The sequence below is a fragment of the Primulina eburnea genome, chromosome 15 (genome assembly GCF_022965805.1).
Source record: "Primulina eburnea isolate SZY01 chromosome 15, ASM2296580v1, whole genome shotgun sequence".
NCBI classification, from domain to species: domain Eukaryota; kingdom Viridiplantae; phylum Streptophyta; class Magnoliopsida; order Lamiales; family Gesneriaceae; genus Primulina; species Primulina eburnea.
The window spans coordinates 23767902-23786982 of record NC_133115.1 but is presented as its reverse complement, the minus strand read 5'-3'; the positions used below and the strand labels follow the sequence as shown (position 1 = coordinate 23786982).

The 19081-nt window shown below is 37.1% G+C and overlaps 1 protein-coding gene and 1 long non-coding RNA gene across 2 annotated transcripts; both read left to right on the top strand.

The window, feature by feature from the left end:
* The first annotated feature begins 798 nt into the window (after positions 1–798).
* LOC140814857 (uncharacterized) lies at positions 799–5221 on the top strand. Its single transcript, XR_012114183.1, has 3 exons — positions 799–1197; positions 1513–1573; positions 4924–5221. It is a non-coding gene; the product is annotated as an uncharacterized lncRNA (long non-coding RNA).
* Positions 5222–11434: 6213 nt separating this feature from the next.
* On the top strand, positions 11435–12040 carry LOC140815566 (uncharacterized). Its single transcript, XM_073174645.1, has one exon. The coding sequence runs from the start codon at positions 11435–11437 to the stop codon at positions 12038–12040; it is 606 nt and encodes a 201-aa protein (XP_073030746.1).
* The last annotated feature ends 7041 nt before the right edge of the window (positions 12041–19081 follow it).

Below are 19081 nucleotides of genomic sequence, written 5' to 3'. Positions count from 1 at the left end.
AAAAAAATAAGTTTTTAGAAAATAAATGTTACATGTTTAAATTTTGAATTTTTTGTGATAACAGCATACAAAAAATGAAGAATAAAAAATAACTTAATTATTTGAAGCTCCACTTTTCGATATTTTTTACAATTGTCAAAATAAAAAATTTAAAAATTGAAATTTTAATAAATCTTAATTTATAAATTTCAAATAATTAAGTTACTTTTCAAAGTGTGTATCCGTAATTTGATGCAACGTCTTATGAGTCGAAATGTGTCAACATGATCCCGACCCTACCCTACCCTACCCTACCCGAATTTTATTTCCAAGACATATTCATATTCTAACCCGAACCTGAAACCCCAATCTGACCTCAAATTTTTCTTTGAATTATAATTGTGTTCGTTTTTTGCAACTCCTAACATAACTTACTATTGTATAAATTTAAATAAAATTTAATGCCCATATCAACTTGAATTTAACAAAAATTCATATAAACAAAGGTCCAATATAACATTTAATATTTGGACATATGCACATTGTGTGCTTAGGCCCAAAGAAAAAGTTTAACCTTATTATTGTAATATATAAACAATATATGCGGCAAAAGCTTTCATTTTGGACACCACTTCTCTCTACTTTTCGTTTTCCCATGTCTCAAAATACAAACTCCCACCGGTTTTTTTTTTAAGTTTGTAATTTTTAGGGTTTTTTTGCTCTTGAGAATCAACATTTGTTTCATGATTAGTATTTGGATCCATTTCAAATATTCTCAAGAGACATGTTACACATATTTTTTGGAATTTCAAAAGCTATTCGAAAAGATATTTTATACATTTTGCGTTCAGATTTGAACCAGTAGCTTTGTTTAAAGCTATTCCACACTTCAGATCTGAGAAATTATATGATTTCTTTTATGTTGTTGGATCGATTTCGGTTTTTTATTACTAAAAGCTATTTTATACATTTTTCATTTATATTTAAAGCTGGAGCTTTATTTAAAGCTATTCCACACTTCAAATCTGAGAAATCATATGATTTATTTTATGTTTTTTTAACTAATCGGTTTTATTTTGATTAAAAGCTATGTTATACATTTATCATTCAGATCTGAACTTGGAGTTTTATTTAAAACTATTACGCACTTCAGATCTGAACATATTCTAGTTCGGATACAACAATCAAAATATCAATCTCTATTCAACTTATATCTCGGTGACTATATTATCTCGATGACTATATCTCTTGAATGTTTTTTTTTAAAATTTTTTACAGATAAAATAAACCTATATAAAATGTTTATTCAGATAGATTAAGGAAAAGTCTCGTGCATTGATGTTCTCGTATTTTTTAACTTTTTAAATATATTAATTAATTTTTATACATATTATATTCAGATTATATTTCTTTATTAATCTTTGTTCATATTGTTTATACATTCGAAAGAGTTGGTATGATTTAAATTTATATTTTGGCAGTTGTTAAATGTGGAAGATGTAAAAATCTCGTTTTTTATATATTTTTTTACAGTTTCAATCCTCAGCGGGAAAGAAAACATTTGGATTATTTCCACACAACATAGAAATATAAGGTAACTTTCCTGACCATAATTTATATCTAATATAAAGTTAGAGACCAATACATGAGAAACATACCGTTTGTTTGGGTATTATTGTTGGTGCGCTTGTTATTAATAATCGTAGATGTTGTCAACTTTTTCATTTTCTATTTGAGTTTTTGAGATGTGTTTCTGTAAGATGGTGGAGTCTAAACTTCTCTCGTTGTGTCCGGAAAATCTGTCAAAAAACATATAAAATTAAGATTTGATATATAAACTTATTCCATTCAAAAAGTAGTTTCAGGATACAAAATTGAGAAACATACCGTTTATCTTCAGCTTCTGATAATTTTGTTTTTTCTACTTGTAACTTGTAAGAGTAAAAGAAACTTTATAGGAGCTTTTTTTGAAAAATGGTGCTCGTGCTTGGGTTGTGCATATGTGGTTGCCTTGTGTAAATATTTTAACATGTTTATTCTTTCTTAAATGTATCGAAACTCTAAATAATTTAATGAGATAATTATAATTATTTTCATAGTAGTTTATTTTTTATCTGTAATTATTGATTTCTTTATTAACCCATATAAAACCTAAGTCCATTTTACAAACATTCCAGTTAAAATTACCTTCCGAAATATTTTTTTCAATTTCAACTAATAATTATTGAATGTGTGATTATTTTTAATGTTCACTTCGAACTCTTAAAAATCTAATGGGATAATTATTTATAGTATTTTTATATTTTATGGCTTTAAATATTATATAAGTACTTAATTAATTAGCCAAAACAAAGTAGTTTTCAAAATCTCAACTTTCTTAATGTTAATTTTCAGAATTCTTATACATGTACCATTCATTATTGGTTGTATCATCAATTGTAGTTTTTCTCTTTATTAGTACCCATAATCAAAATTTAAACTCCCTTCAAAAATTTTTTTAGAGTGATTTTTTAAGTTTTTGTTCCGTTGTATTATACTTACTTTTATGGCGGCCCATAGATTGTTTTGGGCATAGACATGATAATGGCGCTGTTGGAATCGGGTGTATGTTCTTTTGGTAAAAAATAAAATCAAATGCAACTATTAAAAAGAAAATTCTTATAAAGTCAACAATCCAACACCCAACATAGCTGTGAAACATATCGTGAAGAAAAAGAAAGCATAACGATAACTTCAGATAGCAAATCCGAACTACACTCCTCTTAATTTACTGAAGATTAACTCTAAAATAAGTTTAAAAAACATAATTTAATCTTTCTCTTGCTTAGATTGCTGATTTCGGCCTTGGCTGTTGATTTCAAAGGAGTTGTTACTTCATCTTCAGATGAACAAATCTATAATTTTAAAAAATGAACATTCAGAATTTTGATGTTATGAAATGTTTTAAACTTTAATCTTTACCTCATTTATGTCTCCAATATCTGCACTTTTTTAATTTGAAAAAACGTTAGATTCCTGTAGAACAATAAATATAATGCTGATTGTATTAAAATCTAGATGTCTCTTGAGAAATATAAATTATGACATGTTTAAAGAAAAATCAATTTACCTGACTTTCAAAAGTTTCTCCACAATATTTTTCAATGGCAGTTGGGTCTACACTTGGGTCTACAGTGACTTTCATGACAGTATAGTTTCCAAAAAATCCATGAATCTGATTTGGTCGTACTTATACTTTAAAAAGAACTTTGCGATCCACTAAATCCTCAATTCTTTAGGGATTTTTTCTAAATTTGATAGCTGAAATATAAAATAAATTTAGCATGACTTGTGTTATATAAAAACAGAAGTAAAAAATAAATATACGAAAACCTCTTCCTTGACATCATTCCTCAAATCTAGTATTGTCTTCCCTATAAGTCCAACACATTCTCGATCCCAAAGTAAAGAAACAACATTTTCAGTGTTGTCAACAACTCGAAGATGAATCTTCAACCTTTTTATCCAAAAATAAACAGTAATCATCAAAGAATATATTCGGTAAAAAACATAATTTGATTTAAAATTATTAATCAAACCTTAAATTTCCAGTCACATCGAAACGATCACACCTTTCACAATAAAGCTTATCACCCACTGGTGTCACTTTCTTGGGACATTTCTTACATGACAAATATGACCATTCACGAGAAGATTCAACACCTACAATTTTTGTGAGAACCCAAAAATTTCGGACCTAAAAAATTAAATGGAAAATAATATTAAATTTAAAATGTATCATTAGAAATTTTTATTTTTGTAATAAGTATATTTATGACATTTTCTTACCTGGTTATCTTCAGAAATTTGTACTATACTTCAAATATTATTTTTGGAAAGCTCCTTTAAAATTGCGTTAGTTGATGCCAATGAAACCAATGAAATGGTACTGATTGTTTTTGGTGTATTGATTTCGTTCACAAACCTAAATGCATATCCAATTAGTTAATTTCCATGAAGATTTATATTATTGTTTTTTATTTAATACGTAATAAAAAATAATTTAAAGTAAATTAAAAAAAATGGAGAAATACCTTTTTCCGAATTCAGCAATTCCTTCTAAATCTCCATTGACTACCAAGTTTGTGATATGGTATACATTTGATACCCGTATTTCACCTCGAAATTTTTTTGCTCGACACATTTGAAGAATAACAATCACAGGTTCCTCACCAATATTTTTCAAATAGGCTGTCATTTTATCAACAAAATCTCCCCATAAAGTGCATGTTAACCTATTATTCCTGAATAAAATGGACATATTAGATGGTTAGTAAAAAATGTATAAATATGCAAATTATTTTATTAATATTTACTCAGTGTCTTCTAAAATAATGTCAATAAGCTTTCGCGGACGTCCTTCGATTTCTTTGTTTTGTAGAGAATCTATTGCAACCAATCATCCAATGACATCTATCCAAAAAAAATTCAAAAGTGTAAGAAAATAATATTAGTTAAAATGCCCATGAAAATGAAACTATAAATTCTCATACCAAAAAGGATTATCTCATAAGTTACATATGATGCAGTTGATAGTGCAGAAAAAGACTAGAATTCATACATCAAATTGGGAAATGTGTCTTCGAAAATTTCACAGACATTAGTGTTTGCAATAAAAATAATTTTTTATTTGTTCTTTGTGGTCTTGAACATCATTCCATTTTCTGCAACTACCATATTTTTTATGGCAAAAACAAGCCCTTCCCTGAGAATTGTTTTCAATCTTTTGCATCACCTCATCCTTTTTAATGCTAGCATGTATGCGTGAACTCTGTCATATATGAGAAACTTTCATAATATCTAATACAGAATAATTTAAATTGATGTCGAATAGGAAAATAAATATTCTTACTTCTCGATCATGAAAGACATATTCTAAACTATATGTGTCTTTTTGAAATACAGGTACTTCATAGCTTCTAACCAATCCGAGTTTAAGGCACCGTTGTGTCTTCGTAGGGTTCACCTTAGAGATGGAGCTGAACAATGGAGGAATTTTTGAATTCGAGATTTGAGAATCGTGAGATTGATTTTGACAGAATATGTAAAAATGACTAATATTTTAACAAATATTTATACACGTTCTATCTTTATTTTAGACTCTTGGGCTACCTTATTTGAATTCAAATTCAAATAAGGCTAAGGCAACCCAAACGACTGGAATTAAGACTGTTGTTCTAATTTATTGATTTATTATTGAAAAAAAAAATATTTTGTCAGACTTAATTTATTTAACAATGGGAAAGACAAATCATTTACTCTGAATCATAAAGGCTTAAGTCAATAGTTTGAACCGAAATTAATAAATTAGAATCTCACTTTATTTCCTTTTTTAACTAATCAATTTGGCGGGATATTTCTATATTTGGCAGAAACTGTGATTTTATGTAAATAGATTTGGCCATTTTTAGGCTCTTATATAAATCCGCCGATGCACTAAATTCAAACCCATTAAACCCATTCGATTTTCAAATAACCTGGACAGGGTCTATAAGCAGATGGTTTTCACCCTCGAACCGTATCCATCTCGATATTTATTGTGCGTCATATTGATGTTACCGGGTACGAGTTTTTTTGGTTGGTAACCAATATTTCGACTTCCCGAACCCGATCAGAAATTGTCGGGTACCCGACACCAACCTGAAAAAATCAAGTATGGGTTTGCATACGAACTCGACATTCTGAAAAAAACTTACCCGAACAGGTTAGCTCATGCAAGAAAAATAAGGTGGGTTAATGAGTCGCCCATGAGGACTGACCCGATCCAAACAATTCATTTAGATAATTTGAGTTTGTTGGAGGGAGTTGTTATTGTTTAGATAATAACTTCTCTGATCCTATTGGACATAAAAAAATATGATTATTAATAACAAAGAGGGCCCGAGAGACTTGCTTTCAATATAGAAAACAAATAATTTGGTTTGTGTAAATCGATTCCCTTCCATTCGTGGTCAGAGAAGATTAGTAAATAAGTTACAAAAGGATCCTAAATCGAATCATATGATTATTCGATAATCAAATGCAAATAGTTTTATTTTTTCCATCAGTTCGTGTACCCTATACAAGAACACACACACCTATTTCTTGTTATATAAAAAAGTAGGATATAAAACTCAAAATATACGCCATAGTGAATCAATTTAGAATTTTAATCTATGTAGCTAACAACTTTTCTTACACCAAAGAAGGATGGTAGTCGACAGACGTGTATTACTACCAAGTATCGATTTCCCATGTGGAGACTTAACTATATGTTTGACAATCTAGAGGGAGCTATGGTGTTCAAAATCTTGATATGAGTAGCTTTATAGTTGATGCGATCCGAGTGATTTGGGTAAGCGGAGTCGACGCAATCCACTGAATCAGATGACAGTTTTGTTTGGGAAGATCAGCAACGGAAATAGCTTCAACTATAACCTGCAAACAAGAAGTTGAACTCGTGAATGGGCGCCGGAGGAATGTCTGGCTTGGTCAGTACGATGTTTAAGTCAGCAGGTGAAAGGTGATGAAGAAAACCATTGTAGTTCTATAGAGAAATAAATACTACTGGTGTGAATATATGTGTGAATATATGCGGTTCAATAATAATCAATGCAAGAAGAACCTGGTATTTATAGGAATGAAGGTAATGATTGTCTTGTTTTCAGTACCTACTTGCCACTTGTAACCTTAGATGTTGACTTCCTATCAAACCGCCCTAATTTTCAATCGTGTCACATCAGTAGGATTTTGTCAGGAATGATTATCAAGACAAGATCTTACCTACTCAAACACTTGAGTGCAGTACTCTTATCGAGGTAGCTCGAGTAGAAATCATCTGGGAGCTTTGTGTGAGAGCATGGGATTTTGATAACCCGGTGAGAAGATGTCTCGGGCATTCACCTGCTCGGATCATGATGAAATCTTCCTGCAGATTTACCCTGATTTGGGCTATCCATATAATATCCCAGGTCATCCATGACCCGGGCTCTAATGGGGTATCACCACCCATCTCTTAAATAGTCGGGTTAGAGTCATACTCGCTGTCCCGATCAGTCATGCTTGGACTTCAACAAAAATATGACCAATTCGGGCCAAAAAACCATCGGGGGCATCATGTCTCCCAGATACAAGATGAGGTGATGGCGCCTCATGTGTAAGGTCCAAGAATTTAATTCACGTGATCAAATACATGCAATCTAGGATTTTCTTTAAATTATGTTTTTAATTATTTTTATGCATTTTATGCATAATTAAGGAATTATAGGATTTATTTCATGAAATTTTAAAAGTTCATGCATTAAGGTTTCTATGTGCATTTCGCGCTCGAACGAAGAACAAAGACCGGGGAATTATCAGAAAATTTATTTTTATAACATGATTAATTTTTATTAATTAATATAAGATGTTTTAAATGTATTTTTCACAAAATGGGCTTTGTTGGGCATTTTACCTGCTAAAGCATAATTTTCAGCGACACAAATTTTATCGAGTCGGAGGACTTTTTGATGATTCGGGTAATATTTTCAAAACACTTTCCAACAGGAAATATTTTTCGGGAGTGTGTTTGGACTTAATGGGCCTAATTTTAAGCTTATTGGGCTTGAAACTCTTTGTAAACTTTTTAAACAATAATTAAAAGCCCATTAGAGCTTAATATATTATGTAATTATTTCCCTAAACTACCCTAAACCTAAATATTAATCCTATCAGCCCCCATCCCCTCCACTCACAAACCTCTCCGTGAGCTGCATCAACCAGGAAGTCGGCTTCACCATTTCCTTTGAGCTCAAGTTTTCTCCGTGCCTCGGTCGTGTACCATTCTAGCATTTGTTCACAAAAGAATCATCAGGCACGCCACGTACTTTTGTTGTGCATCTTATACGCCATAAACATACTGATGTGTGCTTAATCTTATGCGAAATTCTCGATCCAGTTTCATGCATGGATGTTACACGGTTTGCTTCAAGTTTATGCATTACTTTCATCCACTCATGATTTTCTTTTGATATTTTTCAAGGCGGCTGCTATAGTGTGTTGTTGAGGGTCTGTATCACAGGGAAAGAAAGGGGTTTTAAGCTGGAGTCGTGACCTTGTTGAGTTGGGAGAGAGAAGAGTGAATTCCTTGATGCTTTGCTCCGTGGGTGAGCAGATCAGCGGCTTTGCTCGGACCGGATGTGCAAGGGCCGAACAAAGCCATGGATCAGACCCTGGTGGGCCTGAGCCATGACCTAGTAAGGCCAGACCATTGCTGGAACGAGCCTTGTGGTCGATGGAGCGTGGTGGCGCTAAGGTGATCCCCGATCGAGTGAACAATGCTTCGTGCATGGGGCCGAGTGCATGAGTTCAAGGGGTTCAGAGGGGTCCTAGGATGGTCCAAGGGCAGTAGGTCAATAGCTGGTCCCGTCGGTTGTAGGCTAGGAACTAATTATAGGAGGGGTTGCACGTAGGGATTTGGTGGGTGAACGACAAATTACTTTCAGGTTATGCCAAGGGGTCTAGGAGTCTAGTCTTGTTGGTTTTAAGGCCTTTTAGATGTTTATTAGGTGTGGTAAAAAGCTGGGAGAAATTTGGTTAGGTTTCGAGCCGATTCGGTTAAACCCGAGACCCCGGTCCAAGTTTTAAAACGAATCTGTTAAGTTTGGAACTGGACTCAAGTTTACGTTTAGGAATGCTTAAAAATATGTTTTGTGATATTTTAAGGAGTTTGGTAAGCTTCGGGTCAAATTTAGAGGTCCAGGGGTACAATGGTAATTTTGGGTTTCCAGGGGCAAAATGATCATTTTGCACTCGAGGTGAGATCTTCGTCCTGTCAGTGCCCTGAGCACATTTTTATCATGTTTTAAATGTTTATGCATCATGTATATGATTTTTATGTAAATATGATAAATACGTTGCATGCTTGGTTTGAAGGAAAAATTATGTATATGCATGCTTTTATTTAAGTGGTGAATATGATGACACGTTTTGAAGGATGAGAGTTGGTTGTGACTAACACGATGACATGATGACACGAAAGGTTGGGACTCGGTGGAAATGTCGTCGCTGATGCCTCCGCCGCCGGGTACCTCGGTTAGATGGATCCATCGAATGACATGATAATACGAAATTCACAGCTGACGAATGGAATTCAAATTAAGAAAATGAACACGTATATGTTTTTATGATGATATGTGCTATGATCATTAACATGCTTTGACAAGTCATGTTTATGCATACGATTTAACCGCAGACATGAAATCACTACAAAAAAAAAGCTTAAGACAACGGTGAAAAATCGTTGTCGTAGGTCTTGTAAAACCGTTGTTAAAGACACTGTGGTTAAAGGGTGCGCTCAAAGACAACAGTGAAAAACCATTGTCGTATACGTCTAAAGATGACGATGAAAAACCGTTGTCGTAGGTCTTGTAAAACCATTGTGAAAGGCCCTGTGGTTAAAGAGTGCGCTCGAATACAACGGTGAAAAACCGTTGTCGTAGAAGTTAAGACGACGGGGAAAAACCATTGTTGTAACAATGAAAAATCATTGTTAAAGGTCCTATAGCTAAATGTTGCGACGATTTTTTTTTAAATTTTACGTAAAACAATAGGGACGGAAATCATATGAACAACCGTCGCCATTGGTTTACGTAAAATAAAAAAAATATTACTTTTATAATTTTTTAATAAATCTAAAAAAGAACTTTCAATCTTACTAAACTAATAATATTTATAATCTTAACTAACACTTCAAAAATTTATCAAGAATTGAAGCGAAATTGAAATCGTGGAAGAGAGAAAAATTTATTCTGGAAGAAATGGACTGAGGAAACAGATATTTATAGACAATTTGGGACGGTTTTTGTTAAGCGATGGTTTTAGCTTAAACTGTCGCTATTAGCGACGATTAATCTAAAGACGCCGCTATTAGCGACAGTTGTTTAAACAACTGTCGTAATTTTTAAATCAACGATGATTTTTAGTGTCGCTTAATAAAACCGTCGCTAAATATAGCGACGTTTTATGTTAAAACCGTCGTTAATTTAAAAATGACCGTCGCTAATTTAAAATTGTGACGTTTTTTTTTAAAATCATCGCTAATTTAAAAATGCGAAGGTTCTTGAAATCGTTGCTATATTTTGCGACGGTTGAAGAAAAGCCGTCGCTAAATATTTCAACAGTTTAAAACCGTTGTCTTTGGCCCTAACAATGTACATAGACAACGATTTTATAAACTATTGTCGTAGCTACTAAAAAATCCGTTGTCTTTCACTGACGTTAAAACCCATTGTCTTAGCTATATAAAAACGCGCTCATAAACAACAATATTAATACCCGTTGTCGTAGCTACTAAAAAAACCCTTACATTGACAACGGTATAAAAACCGTTATCGTAACCCATAAAAGACAACGGTTTTAACAAAAACCGTTGGTTTAGCTAAATAAAAAACCAGCATAAAGACAACGGTTTTCAATACCGTTGTCGTTGACAACCAAAAATCACGTCCATAGACAATGATTTGCTAAAACCGTTGTCGTTGACCCACAAAAGACAACGGTTTTTAAAAAACTGCTGTCTTTGACAAGGAAAAAATTCACAAAGACAACGGTTCTCATTAAAACCGTTATTATAAGGAAAAAGACTACGGTTTATGATAAAACCGTTGTCTTTTGAGTGTGGTTAAATGTGGAATTTCCTGTAGTGAATGTATGTTGATTACGATATTTTTCAGTGCTGCTTGTTATGTATATGTATATGTTATCATGGTACAGGTGTGTTGAGTTTTTAGACTCACTAGGCGCGTATGTTGCAGGTGATCATGATTTTGAGTGGACCGGAGGTGCCGAACTCTGAGTAGACAGACGTGGATATGGCACGACCCGAGGACCACACTTTTCCGCACATCATGATTTTAGGAGAGATGAGATGACTTGGATATTTTATACACTGTTTTCGATATACTGATGATTACTAGTATTTTTATTTTCTCATGCTTGCGATTACCTATTTGGATGAATCTGATCATTTTAAATTGTAGTATGTCTTTTAAATTGTCAAATGTTATGATTATTTTTAAATGATATTTTTCTTTAGTAGGGTTGCATGCAAGAAAAATTATTTAAATACTTATTTTCGAGATGTGAGCTTTCTAAAAAAAACAAATATTTCGGCACTTTTAAAATTAGAAGATGTTACATTTGGTATCAGAGCAAGGGTCCTGTATAGGGTTGTGCCACCCCCAGCTTCTGCTGCTCAATTTCAAGCCTCAAGTATGTAAGATTTTATGATTTAAATGTTTTAAACGATATATATTGTCACCTGCATGTTAAAATGATTTATGCTTTATGATGAGTTACTGTTCATGTATAACTGCTTTTACGATTTAAGGATTTATTATTTTAAAAACTAGATTAATTGCATAATGGGTTATGTTTATAAATTGGACTGTATTCAGATATGCCTCCGAGATGTGCTCCCAGTACCGATAGGCAGGATGAGATTCTTGGGGGTGGCAGAGGACCTCCACCACCGCCAGCGGACCCAGCTACCCGAGTACTAGAGGGGATAGATAGACTGATAGAGCAGGCCCAGCAGGCGCCCCGACCGCAGACCGATATCTATGAACAGTTTAGATGGTTCGGCCCGAAGGAGTTCAGGGGTATCACTGACCCTTTCTTGGCAGAGGGATGGGTTAGATCGCTGGAGCTGCACTTTGACTACTTACAGATGAGAGATGGGGACCAGGTCAGTTGCGCCATTTATATGCTGAGGGATGATGCGTCCCTATGGTGGGAGAGAGCCGCCCATGCCGTCGACCTGGCTACTCTCACTTGGGACAGGTTCAAGGAGATTATTTATGGCAAGTTCTTCCCAGCTTATGTCAGGGCCCGCCTGACGAGGGAGTTTATGAGTTTCCGCCAGGGGGACTCGTCTGTGGCAGAGTTTATCAGGAAATTTGATAGGGGCTGCCACTTTGTGCCTATTATCGCCAAGGATGCCGCCCAGAAGCTGATGCATTTCATGGACGGACCGAGACCCACCCTTCGCCGGATGTTATGCTGATGAGGCCGACGAGATGTGATGAGGCCACCACCTGCGCTTTCCAGGCGGAGCAGGCTCTGCGAGACATAGACTTAAAGATGCAGCAGAAGCGGCATCAGGCCCAATACAATTCACAACCTCAGAAGAAGCAGTATACAAGGCCACTGAACATCAGGGGCAGCAGAAGCCCCAGGGACAGTATAGGGGGCCAGGGCAGCAGCGGCCACCTCAGGCACCGGGGCTCCCAGGCTGGAGGGATGACCGTCATGCAAGCAATGCAACAAATATCACTATGGCAAATGCATGTGGGGCACCTACAGATGCTTCGTAGACAAACAAGAGGGGCACAATGCGGCAGATTGCCCTCAAAACAAGGGTCCCACTACCAGCAGGGCATATGTGATGCATGCTGATGAGGCTGAGGTGGAGCCACTCTAGTTTGATCACCGGTAACCTTTACACTTCAGATTTATGTTTACCGCTTTGATTGCACTGGATTATTTGATGATTATTAGAATTTAATTATGAGATTGAAAACATAGAAGAATTAGGATGCATGCTCTAACTAGTTGGAATTAAGGATTTAATTATATGAATTGAGAATTATAGAGGATAAATTAAAAATTTTTGAAAGGCCAAAGTGTAATTTTCGAAACTTTAGGTGCTAAAATGAAAATTTCAAGATTTTTGGGGGTTAACATCGAAATTTTCGAGGAATGCATAGGGTTAATTTAGAAATTTTTTAGGATTTTGGGGTAATTTCCAGTAAGAAAATTTTTAAGTTTCAACACGCTTAGATTTGATTGTTGTTATGTCGAAGGGAGGATATATATTTCAAGTGTAGCTACGCATGCATTGCTAGATTTAGAGGCTACACATTCGTTTATATCCAAATCTTTCGTAAAGCGACTAGGAATCATACCAGTGGTGATGGATTCAGGATTCAGAGTGTCGATTACATCCGGGGATCAGATGTTTACCTCCACGATAGTGAGGAAATTCGAGCTTCAACTACAGAAGCATGCGGTGCAGGCAGACTTGATAGTGCTACCGTTGCCATAGTTCGACATTATACCTGGTATGGATTGGATTTCTTTGAACGGAGCTGTCATAGACTTTCGATAGAGTTTAGTATCTCTCTGACCACCCAGTGGTAAGTTGTTTTTATTCGAGGCAGCCAGACATCCGCAGATGCCTCACGTCATTTCCTGCTTGTGCGCGAGGAAGCTTATGAAAAGAGGTTTCCAGGCATTCCTAGCAAGTATTGTATCAGTGTCTGATCCAGTCAGTCGGAGGCTAGAGGACGTTGATGTGGTCAGGGAGTTCTCCAATGTTTTATCTGGCGATATTTCAGGCATTCCACCAGACAGAGAGGTGGACTTCTCTATTGAGCTCATGCCAGGGACAGTGCCGATCTCTAAAGCACTCTACCGTCTAGCACATAACGAGATGAAAAAACTGAAGGATCAGATACAAGATTTTCTATATAATGGATTCATTCACCATAGCTTTTCTCCATGGGGCACGCCAGTACAGTTTGTCAAAAAGAAGGATGGCAGCATGAGACTGTGCATTGACTACAGGGAACTGAACAGAGTCACAGTTAAGAATAAGTATCCATTGCCCAGGATCGAGGATCTGTTTGATCAACTTCAGGGAGCATCAGTGTTCTGGAAGATAGACCTCCGATCCGGATACCATCAGCTGAAGGTGAGAGAGACAGATGTGCATAAGATAGCCTTGTGGAAGCGTTATGGGCATTATGAATTTTTGGTGATGCCCTTCAGTTTGACGAACGCGCCAGCAATCTTCATGGATCTCATGAATCGCGTGTTTCAGCCTTACTTGGATCAGTTCGTCATAGTTTTCATCGAAATATCCTGATATATTCGAAGAGCAGAGAGGAGAACAGACAACACCTGAGGACAGTACTGCAGATTCTACATGACAGACTGCTGTATGCCAAGTTCAGTAAGTGCGAGTTCTGGCTTGATAGAGTGGCATTCTTGGGCCACATAGTCTCTCGGAATGGTATTGAGGTCGACCCCAGAAAAGATGCAATCAGAGATTGGCCAGTTCCTAAGAGCGTGACAGAGATCCATAGTTTATTGGGATTGGCAGGTTGCTACAGGAAGCTCATTCAGGGCTTCTCTTATGTTGCGGTGCCTATGACCGCCCTGACAAAGAAGAACGCCAAGTTTATCTGGGGATCTGAGTTCCAGGAGAGCTTCGATAGACTGAAGCAGGCTTTGACCGTTGCACCAGTACTAGCTATGCCATCGGGGCAAGGAGAGTTTGTAGTGTATACAGATTCATCTAAGCTTGGTTTGGTAGGACAGAGTGATAGCCAAAGGTCCATGAGAAGAACTATCCGACTCATGACCTCGAGCTAGAAGTAGTGGTATTCGCCTTGAAGATCTGGAGACACTATCTGTATGGGGAGAAGTGCAGGATTTTTACAGATCATAAGAGCCTGAAGTATTTCTTCACACAGAAAGAGCTGAATATGCGACAGAGGAGGTGGCTTGAGCTGTTGAAGGATTATGATTGTGACATTAGCTACCATCTGGGTAAGGATAATATGGTTGCGGACGCTTTGAGCAAGAAGCACGTATTGATTGCTCATTTATCAGTGCATAGACTGCTGCAGGCTGAGATTCAGAGATTTGAGCTTGTAGTTTATGCCAGGGGTGAGGCCCCAGATCTTGCTACTCTGACAGTCCAGCCAACTTTTAGAGACCGAATTCGATCAGGGCAGACTTCTGACGAGCAGTTACAGAAGTGGAGATAGAGGGACGAGGCTAAGGGCCAGAGATTGTATACAGTTGTTGATGACATAGTCTGATATATGGACCGTCTATGGGTTTCTGACAGTGATTCCCTTCGGGCAGATATCTTGAGCGAGGCCCACAGCACCCCGTACTCTATCTATCCAGGGAGTACGAAGAATTATAAGGATCAAAAAACTCTGTATTGGTGTCCGGGCATGAGGCGAGATATTCTGCGATTCGTCTCCGATTGTCAAACTTGTTAGCAGGTCAAGGCAGAGCATCATCGACCTGTAGGGAAGCTAAGACCACTCCCTATTCTCGAGCGGAAATGGGAGAATACCACCATGGATTTTATGACAGGGCTTCCGAGTACTACTGGAGGATTTAATGCCATCTGGGTGATTGTTGATCGGCTCACTAAGTCAGCTCATTTTCTACCGATTAGCAATACATTCACCATGATTCAGTACGCAGAGCTGTACATCAGGGAGATAGTCAGAAATGACGGGATTCTAATTTCCATCATGTCAGACAGGGATCCGAGGTTCACATCTGCATTCTAGGAGAGTCTCCATCAGGCGTTGGTTACGAAGCTACTATTCAGTTCTGCTTTTCATCCTCGGACGGATGGTCAGTCAGATAGAGTGATTCAGATTCTGGAGGACCTACTCCGAGCTTGCATGATCTACTTCCAGGACAGCTGGGAGCCGAAGTTACCTCTTGTAGAGTTCACATACAACAACAGTTATCAGGCATCAATAGGTATGGCTCCGTACGAGGCACTTTATGGGAGGAAGTGTGGGTCGCCAGTTTATTGGGACGAGATAGGAGAGCGAGCAGAGTTGGGTCCGGATATTATTAGACAGACAACAGATTTAGTTGCCAGGATTCGGGACATGATGAAGACTGCACAGAGCCGTCAGAAGGATTATGAAGATCAGAGGTTGCGAGATCTTGAGCTTGCAGTAGGGGATCATGTCTTCATGAAGGTAGCACCGATGAAGGATGTGATGAGGTTCGGGAAGAAGGGCAAGCTCAGCTATAGATTCATTGGACAATTTGAGATCCTAGAGGGAGTCAGGACACTCTCATATAGTGTTGCTTTACCGCCGAATCTGGTGGGAGTTCATAACGTGTTCCACGTCTCTATGCTGCGGAAGTACATGTAGAATCTTTCGCATGTGCTTAACTATGAGCCACTTCAGCTGACACCGCAGCTATCATTCGAGGAGAAACCCACACAGATAATGGACAGACAGGATAAGAGGCTCCAGAACAAGGTGATCCAGATGGTAAAGGTCAAGTGGTTGAATCATTCCGAGGAGGAGGCCACGTGGGAGACCGAGATGAGGAGTCTCTACCCAGAATTATTCTATACGTTCTAAATTTCGAGGACGAAATTTAATTTGGGGGGGGGGGGGGAAGGAGAGTTGAAAAGCCCAGGAATGTATTTCACGTAACCTGAATGTATGCAATCTAAGATTTAATTTAAATTATGTGTTTAATTGTTTTAATGCATTTTTATGCATAATAGGATTTATTTCATGAAATTTTAAAAGTTCATGCATTAAGGTTTCTAGGTGCATTTCGCGCCCGAACGAGGAACGAAGACCGGGGAATTATCAGAAAAATTATTTTTATTACATGATTAATTTTGTTAATTAAAAAAGATGTTTTAAATGTATTTTTCACGAAATGGGCTTTGTTGGATAATTTACCCGTCAGAGCATATTTTTCAGCGATACGCAAATTTTATCTAGTCGGAGGACTTTTTAGGATTCGGGTAATATTTTCAAAAAACTTGCCAACACGAAATATTTTATGGGAGTGTGTTTGGACTTAATGGGACTACTTTTAAGCTTATTCGGCTTGAAACTCTTTGTAAACTTTTTAAACAATAATTAAAAGCCCATTAGAGCTTAATATATTATTTAATTATTTCCCTAAACTACCCTAAACCTAAATATTAATCCTATCAGCCGCCCTCCCCCTTCACTCACACACCTCCCCGTGAGCTGCATCAACCAGGAAGTCGGCTTCACCATTTCCTTTGAGCTCAAGTTTTCTCCGTGCCTTGGTCGTGTACCATTCTAGCATTTGTTCACAAAAGAATCATCAGGAACTCCAAGTACTTTTGGTCTGCATCTTATACGCCATAAACATACTGATGTGTGCTTAATCTTATGCGAAATTTTTGATCCAGTTTCATGCATGGAGGTTATTCGGTTTGCTTCAAGTTTATGCATTACTTTCATCCACTCATGATTTTATTTTGATCTGTTGCAAGGCGGAATTGAGTTGGGGTTTTAAGTTGGAGTCGTGACCTTGTTGAGTTGGGAGGGAGAAGAGTGAATTCCTTGATGCTTTGGTTCGTGGGTGAAGATATCAGCAGCTTTACTCGGACCGGATGTGCAAGGGCCGAACCAAGCCATGGATCAGACCCTGGTGGATCTAAGCCACAGCCTAGTAAGGCCAGACCATTGCTGTAACGAGCCTTGTAGCCGATGGAGCGTGGTGTGCGCTAAGGGTGATCCCCGATCGAGTGAACGGTGCTTCGTGCATGGGGCCTAGTGCATGGGTTCAAGGGGTTCAGAGGGGTCCTAAGATGGTCCAAGGGCGGTAGGTCAGTAGCTAGTCCCGTTGATTGTAGGCTAGGAACTAATTATAGGAGGGGTTGTACGTAGGGCTTTGGTGGGTGAACGGCAAATTTGTTCCAGAAACTTTCAGGTTATGGCCGAGGGGTCTATGAGTCTAGTCTTGTTGGTTTTAAGGCCTTTTGGATGTTTATTAGGTGTGGTAAAAAGCTGGGAGAAATTTTGTTAGGTTTCGAGCCGATTCGGGTTAAAACCGGGACCCCGGTCCAAGTTTTAAAATGAATCGGTTAAGTTTGGTATTCGACTCAAGTTTACGTCTAGGAATACTTAAAAATATGTTTTGGAATATTTTAAGGAGTTTGGTAAGCTTCGGGTCAAATTTTAGAGGTCCAGGAGTAAAACGGTAATTTTGGGTTTCCAGGGGCAAAATGATCATTTTGCATCCGGGGTGAGATCTTGGTCTTGGCAGCGCCCTGAGCACATTTTATCATGTTTGAAATGTTTGTGTATCATGTATAGGATTTTTATGTAAATATGATAAATACGTTGCATGCTTGGTTTGAAGGAAATATTATGTATATGCATGCTTTTATTTAAGTGGTGAATATGATGACATGTTTTGAAGGATGGGAGTTGATTGTGACTAACACGACGGCACGAAAGGTTGGGACTCAGTGGACGGGTAATATTGTCGCTGATGCCTCTGCCACCCGGTACCTCGGTTACACGTAGATGGATCCATCAAATGACATGATAATACGAAAGTCGCAGTTGACGAACAGAATTCAAATTAAGAAAATGAACACGTATATGTTTTTATGATGATATGTACTATGATCATTAAAAAGCTTTGACAGGTCATGTTTATGCATACAATTTTACCGCATATATGACATGTATGTTGATTACGATATTTTTTACTGCTTCTTGTTATGTATATGTATTTGTTATCACGGTATAGGTGTGTTGAGTCTTTAAAATCACTAGGCGTGTATGATGCAGATGATCATGATTTTGAGGGGACTGGAGGTGCCGAATTCTGAGTACATAGGCCTGGATGTGCGAACGACCCGAGGACCACACTTTTCCGCACATCATGATTTTAGGAGAGATGAGAGGTCTTGGATATTTTATACATTGTTTTCGATATACTGAGGATTATTAGTATCTTTATTTGGCCATGCTTGCGATTTCCTACTTGGATGAATCTGATCATTTTAAATTGTAGTAAGTCTTTTAAATTGTCAAATGTTATGATTATTTTTAAATGATATTTTTCTTTAGTAGGGTTGCATGCACGAAAAATATTAAAGTATTTATTTTTGAGATGAGAGCTTTTCTAAAATAAAATATTTCTGCACTTTTAAAATGAGTAGATGTTACATCATGTCTCTCGGACTTAAGAATATTTTGTCGTTTAGTATTCTAGGGTAGTAGGGCTGATGTCATGATGAAGTGTGCCCTAAAATTTAAACGGTCAAAAATGTTTCGTATTCTGAGAATCCGATCAGTCTGACACGCTTCGATTTCCGTGCACGTCCTTTCATCTGCCAGCGCAATTTCCAAGATGTATTGTATCCATCCGATTCATATTTAGATCAACGGTTGATATCATTCTACCCTCTCTTATATAAGGCGAGGAACCCTCTTCATTTGTCACCTTTGAAAATTCAAAATCTCTCCTTCATTCTCACTCA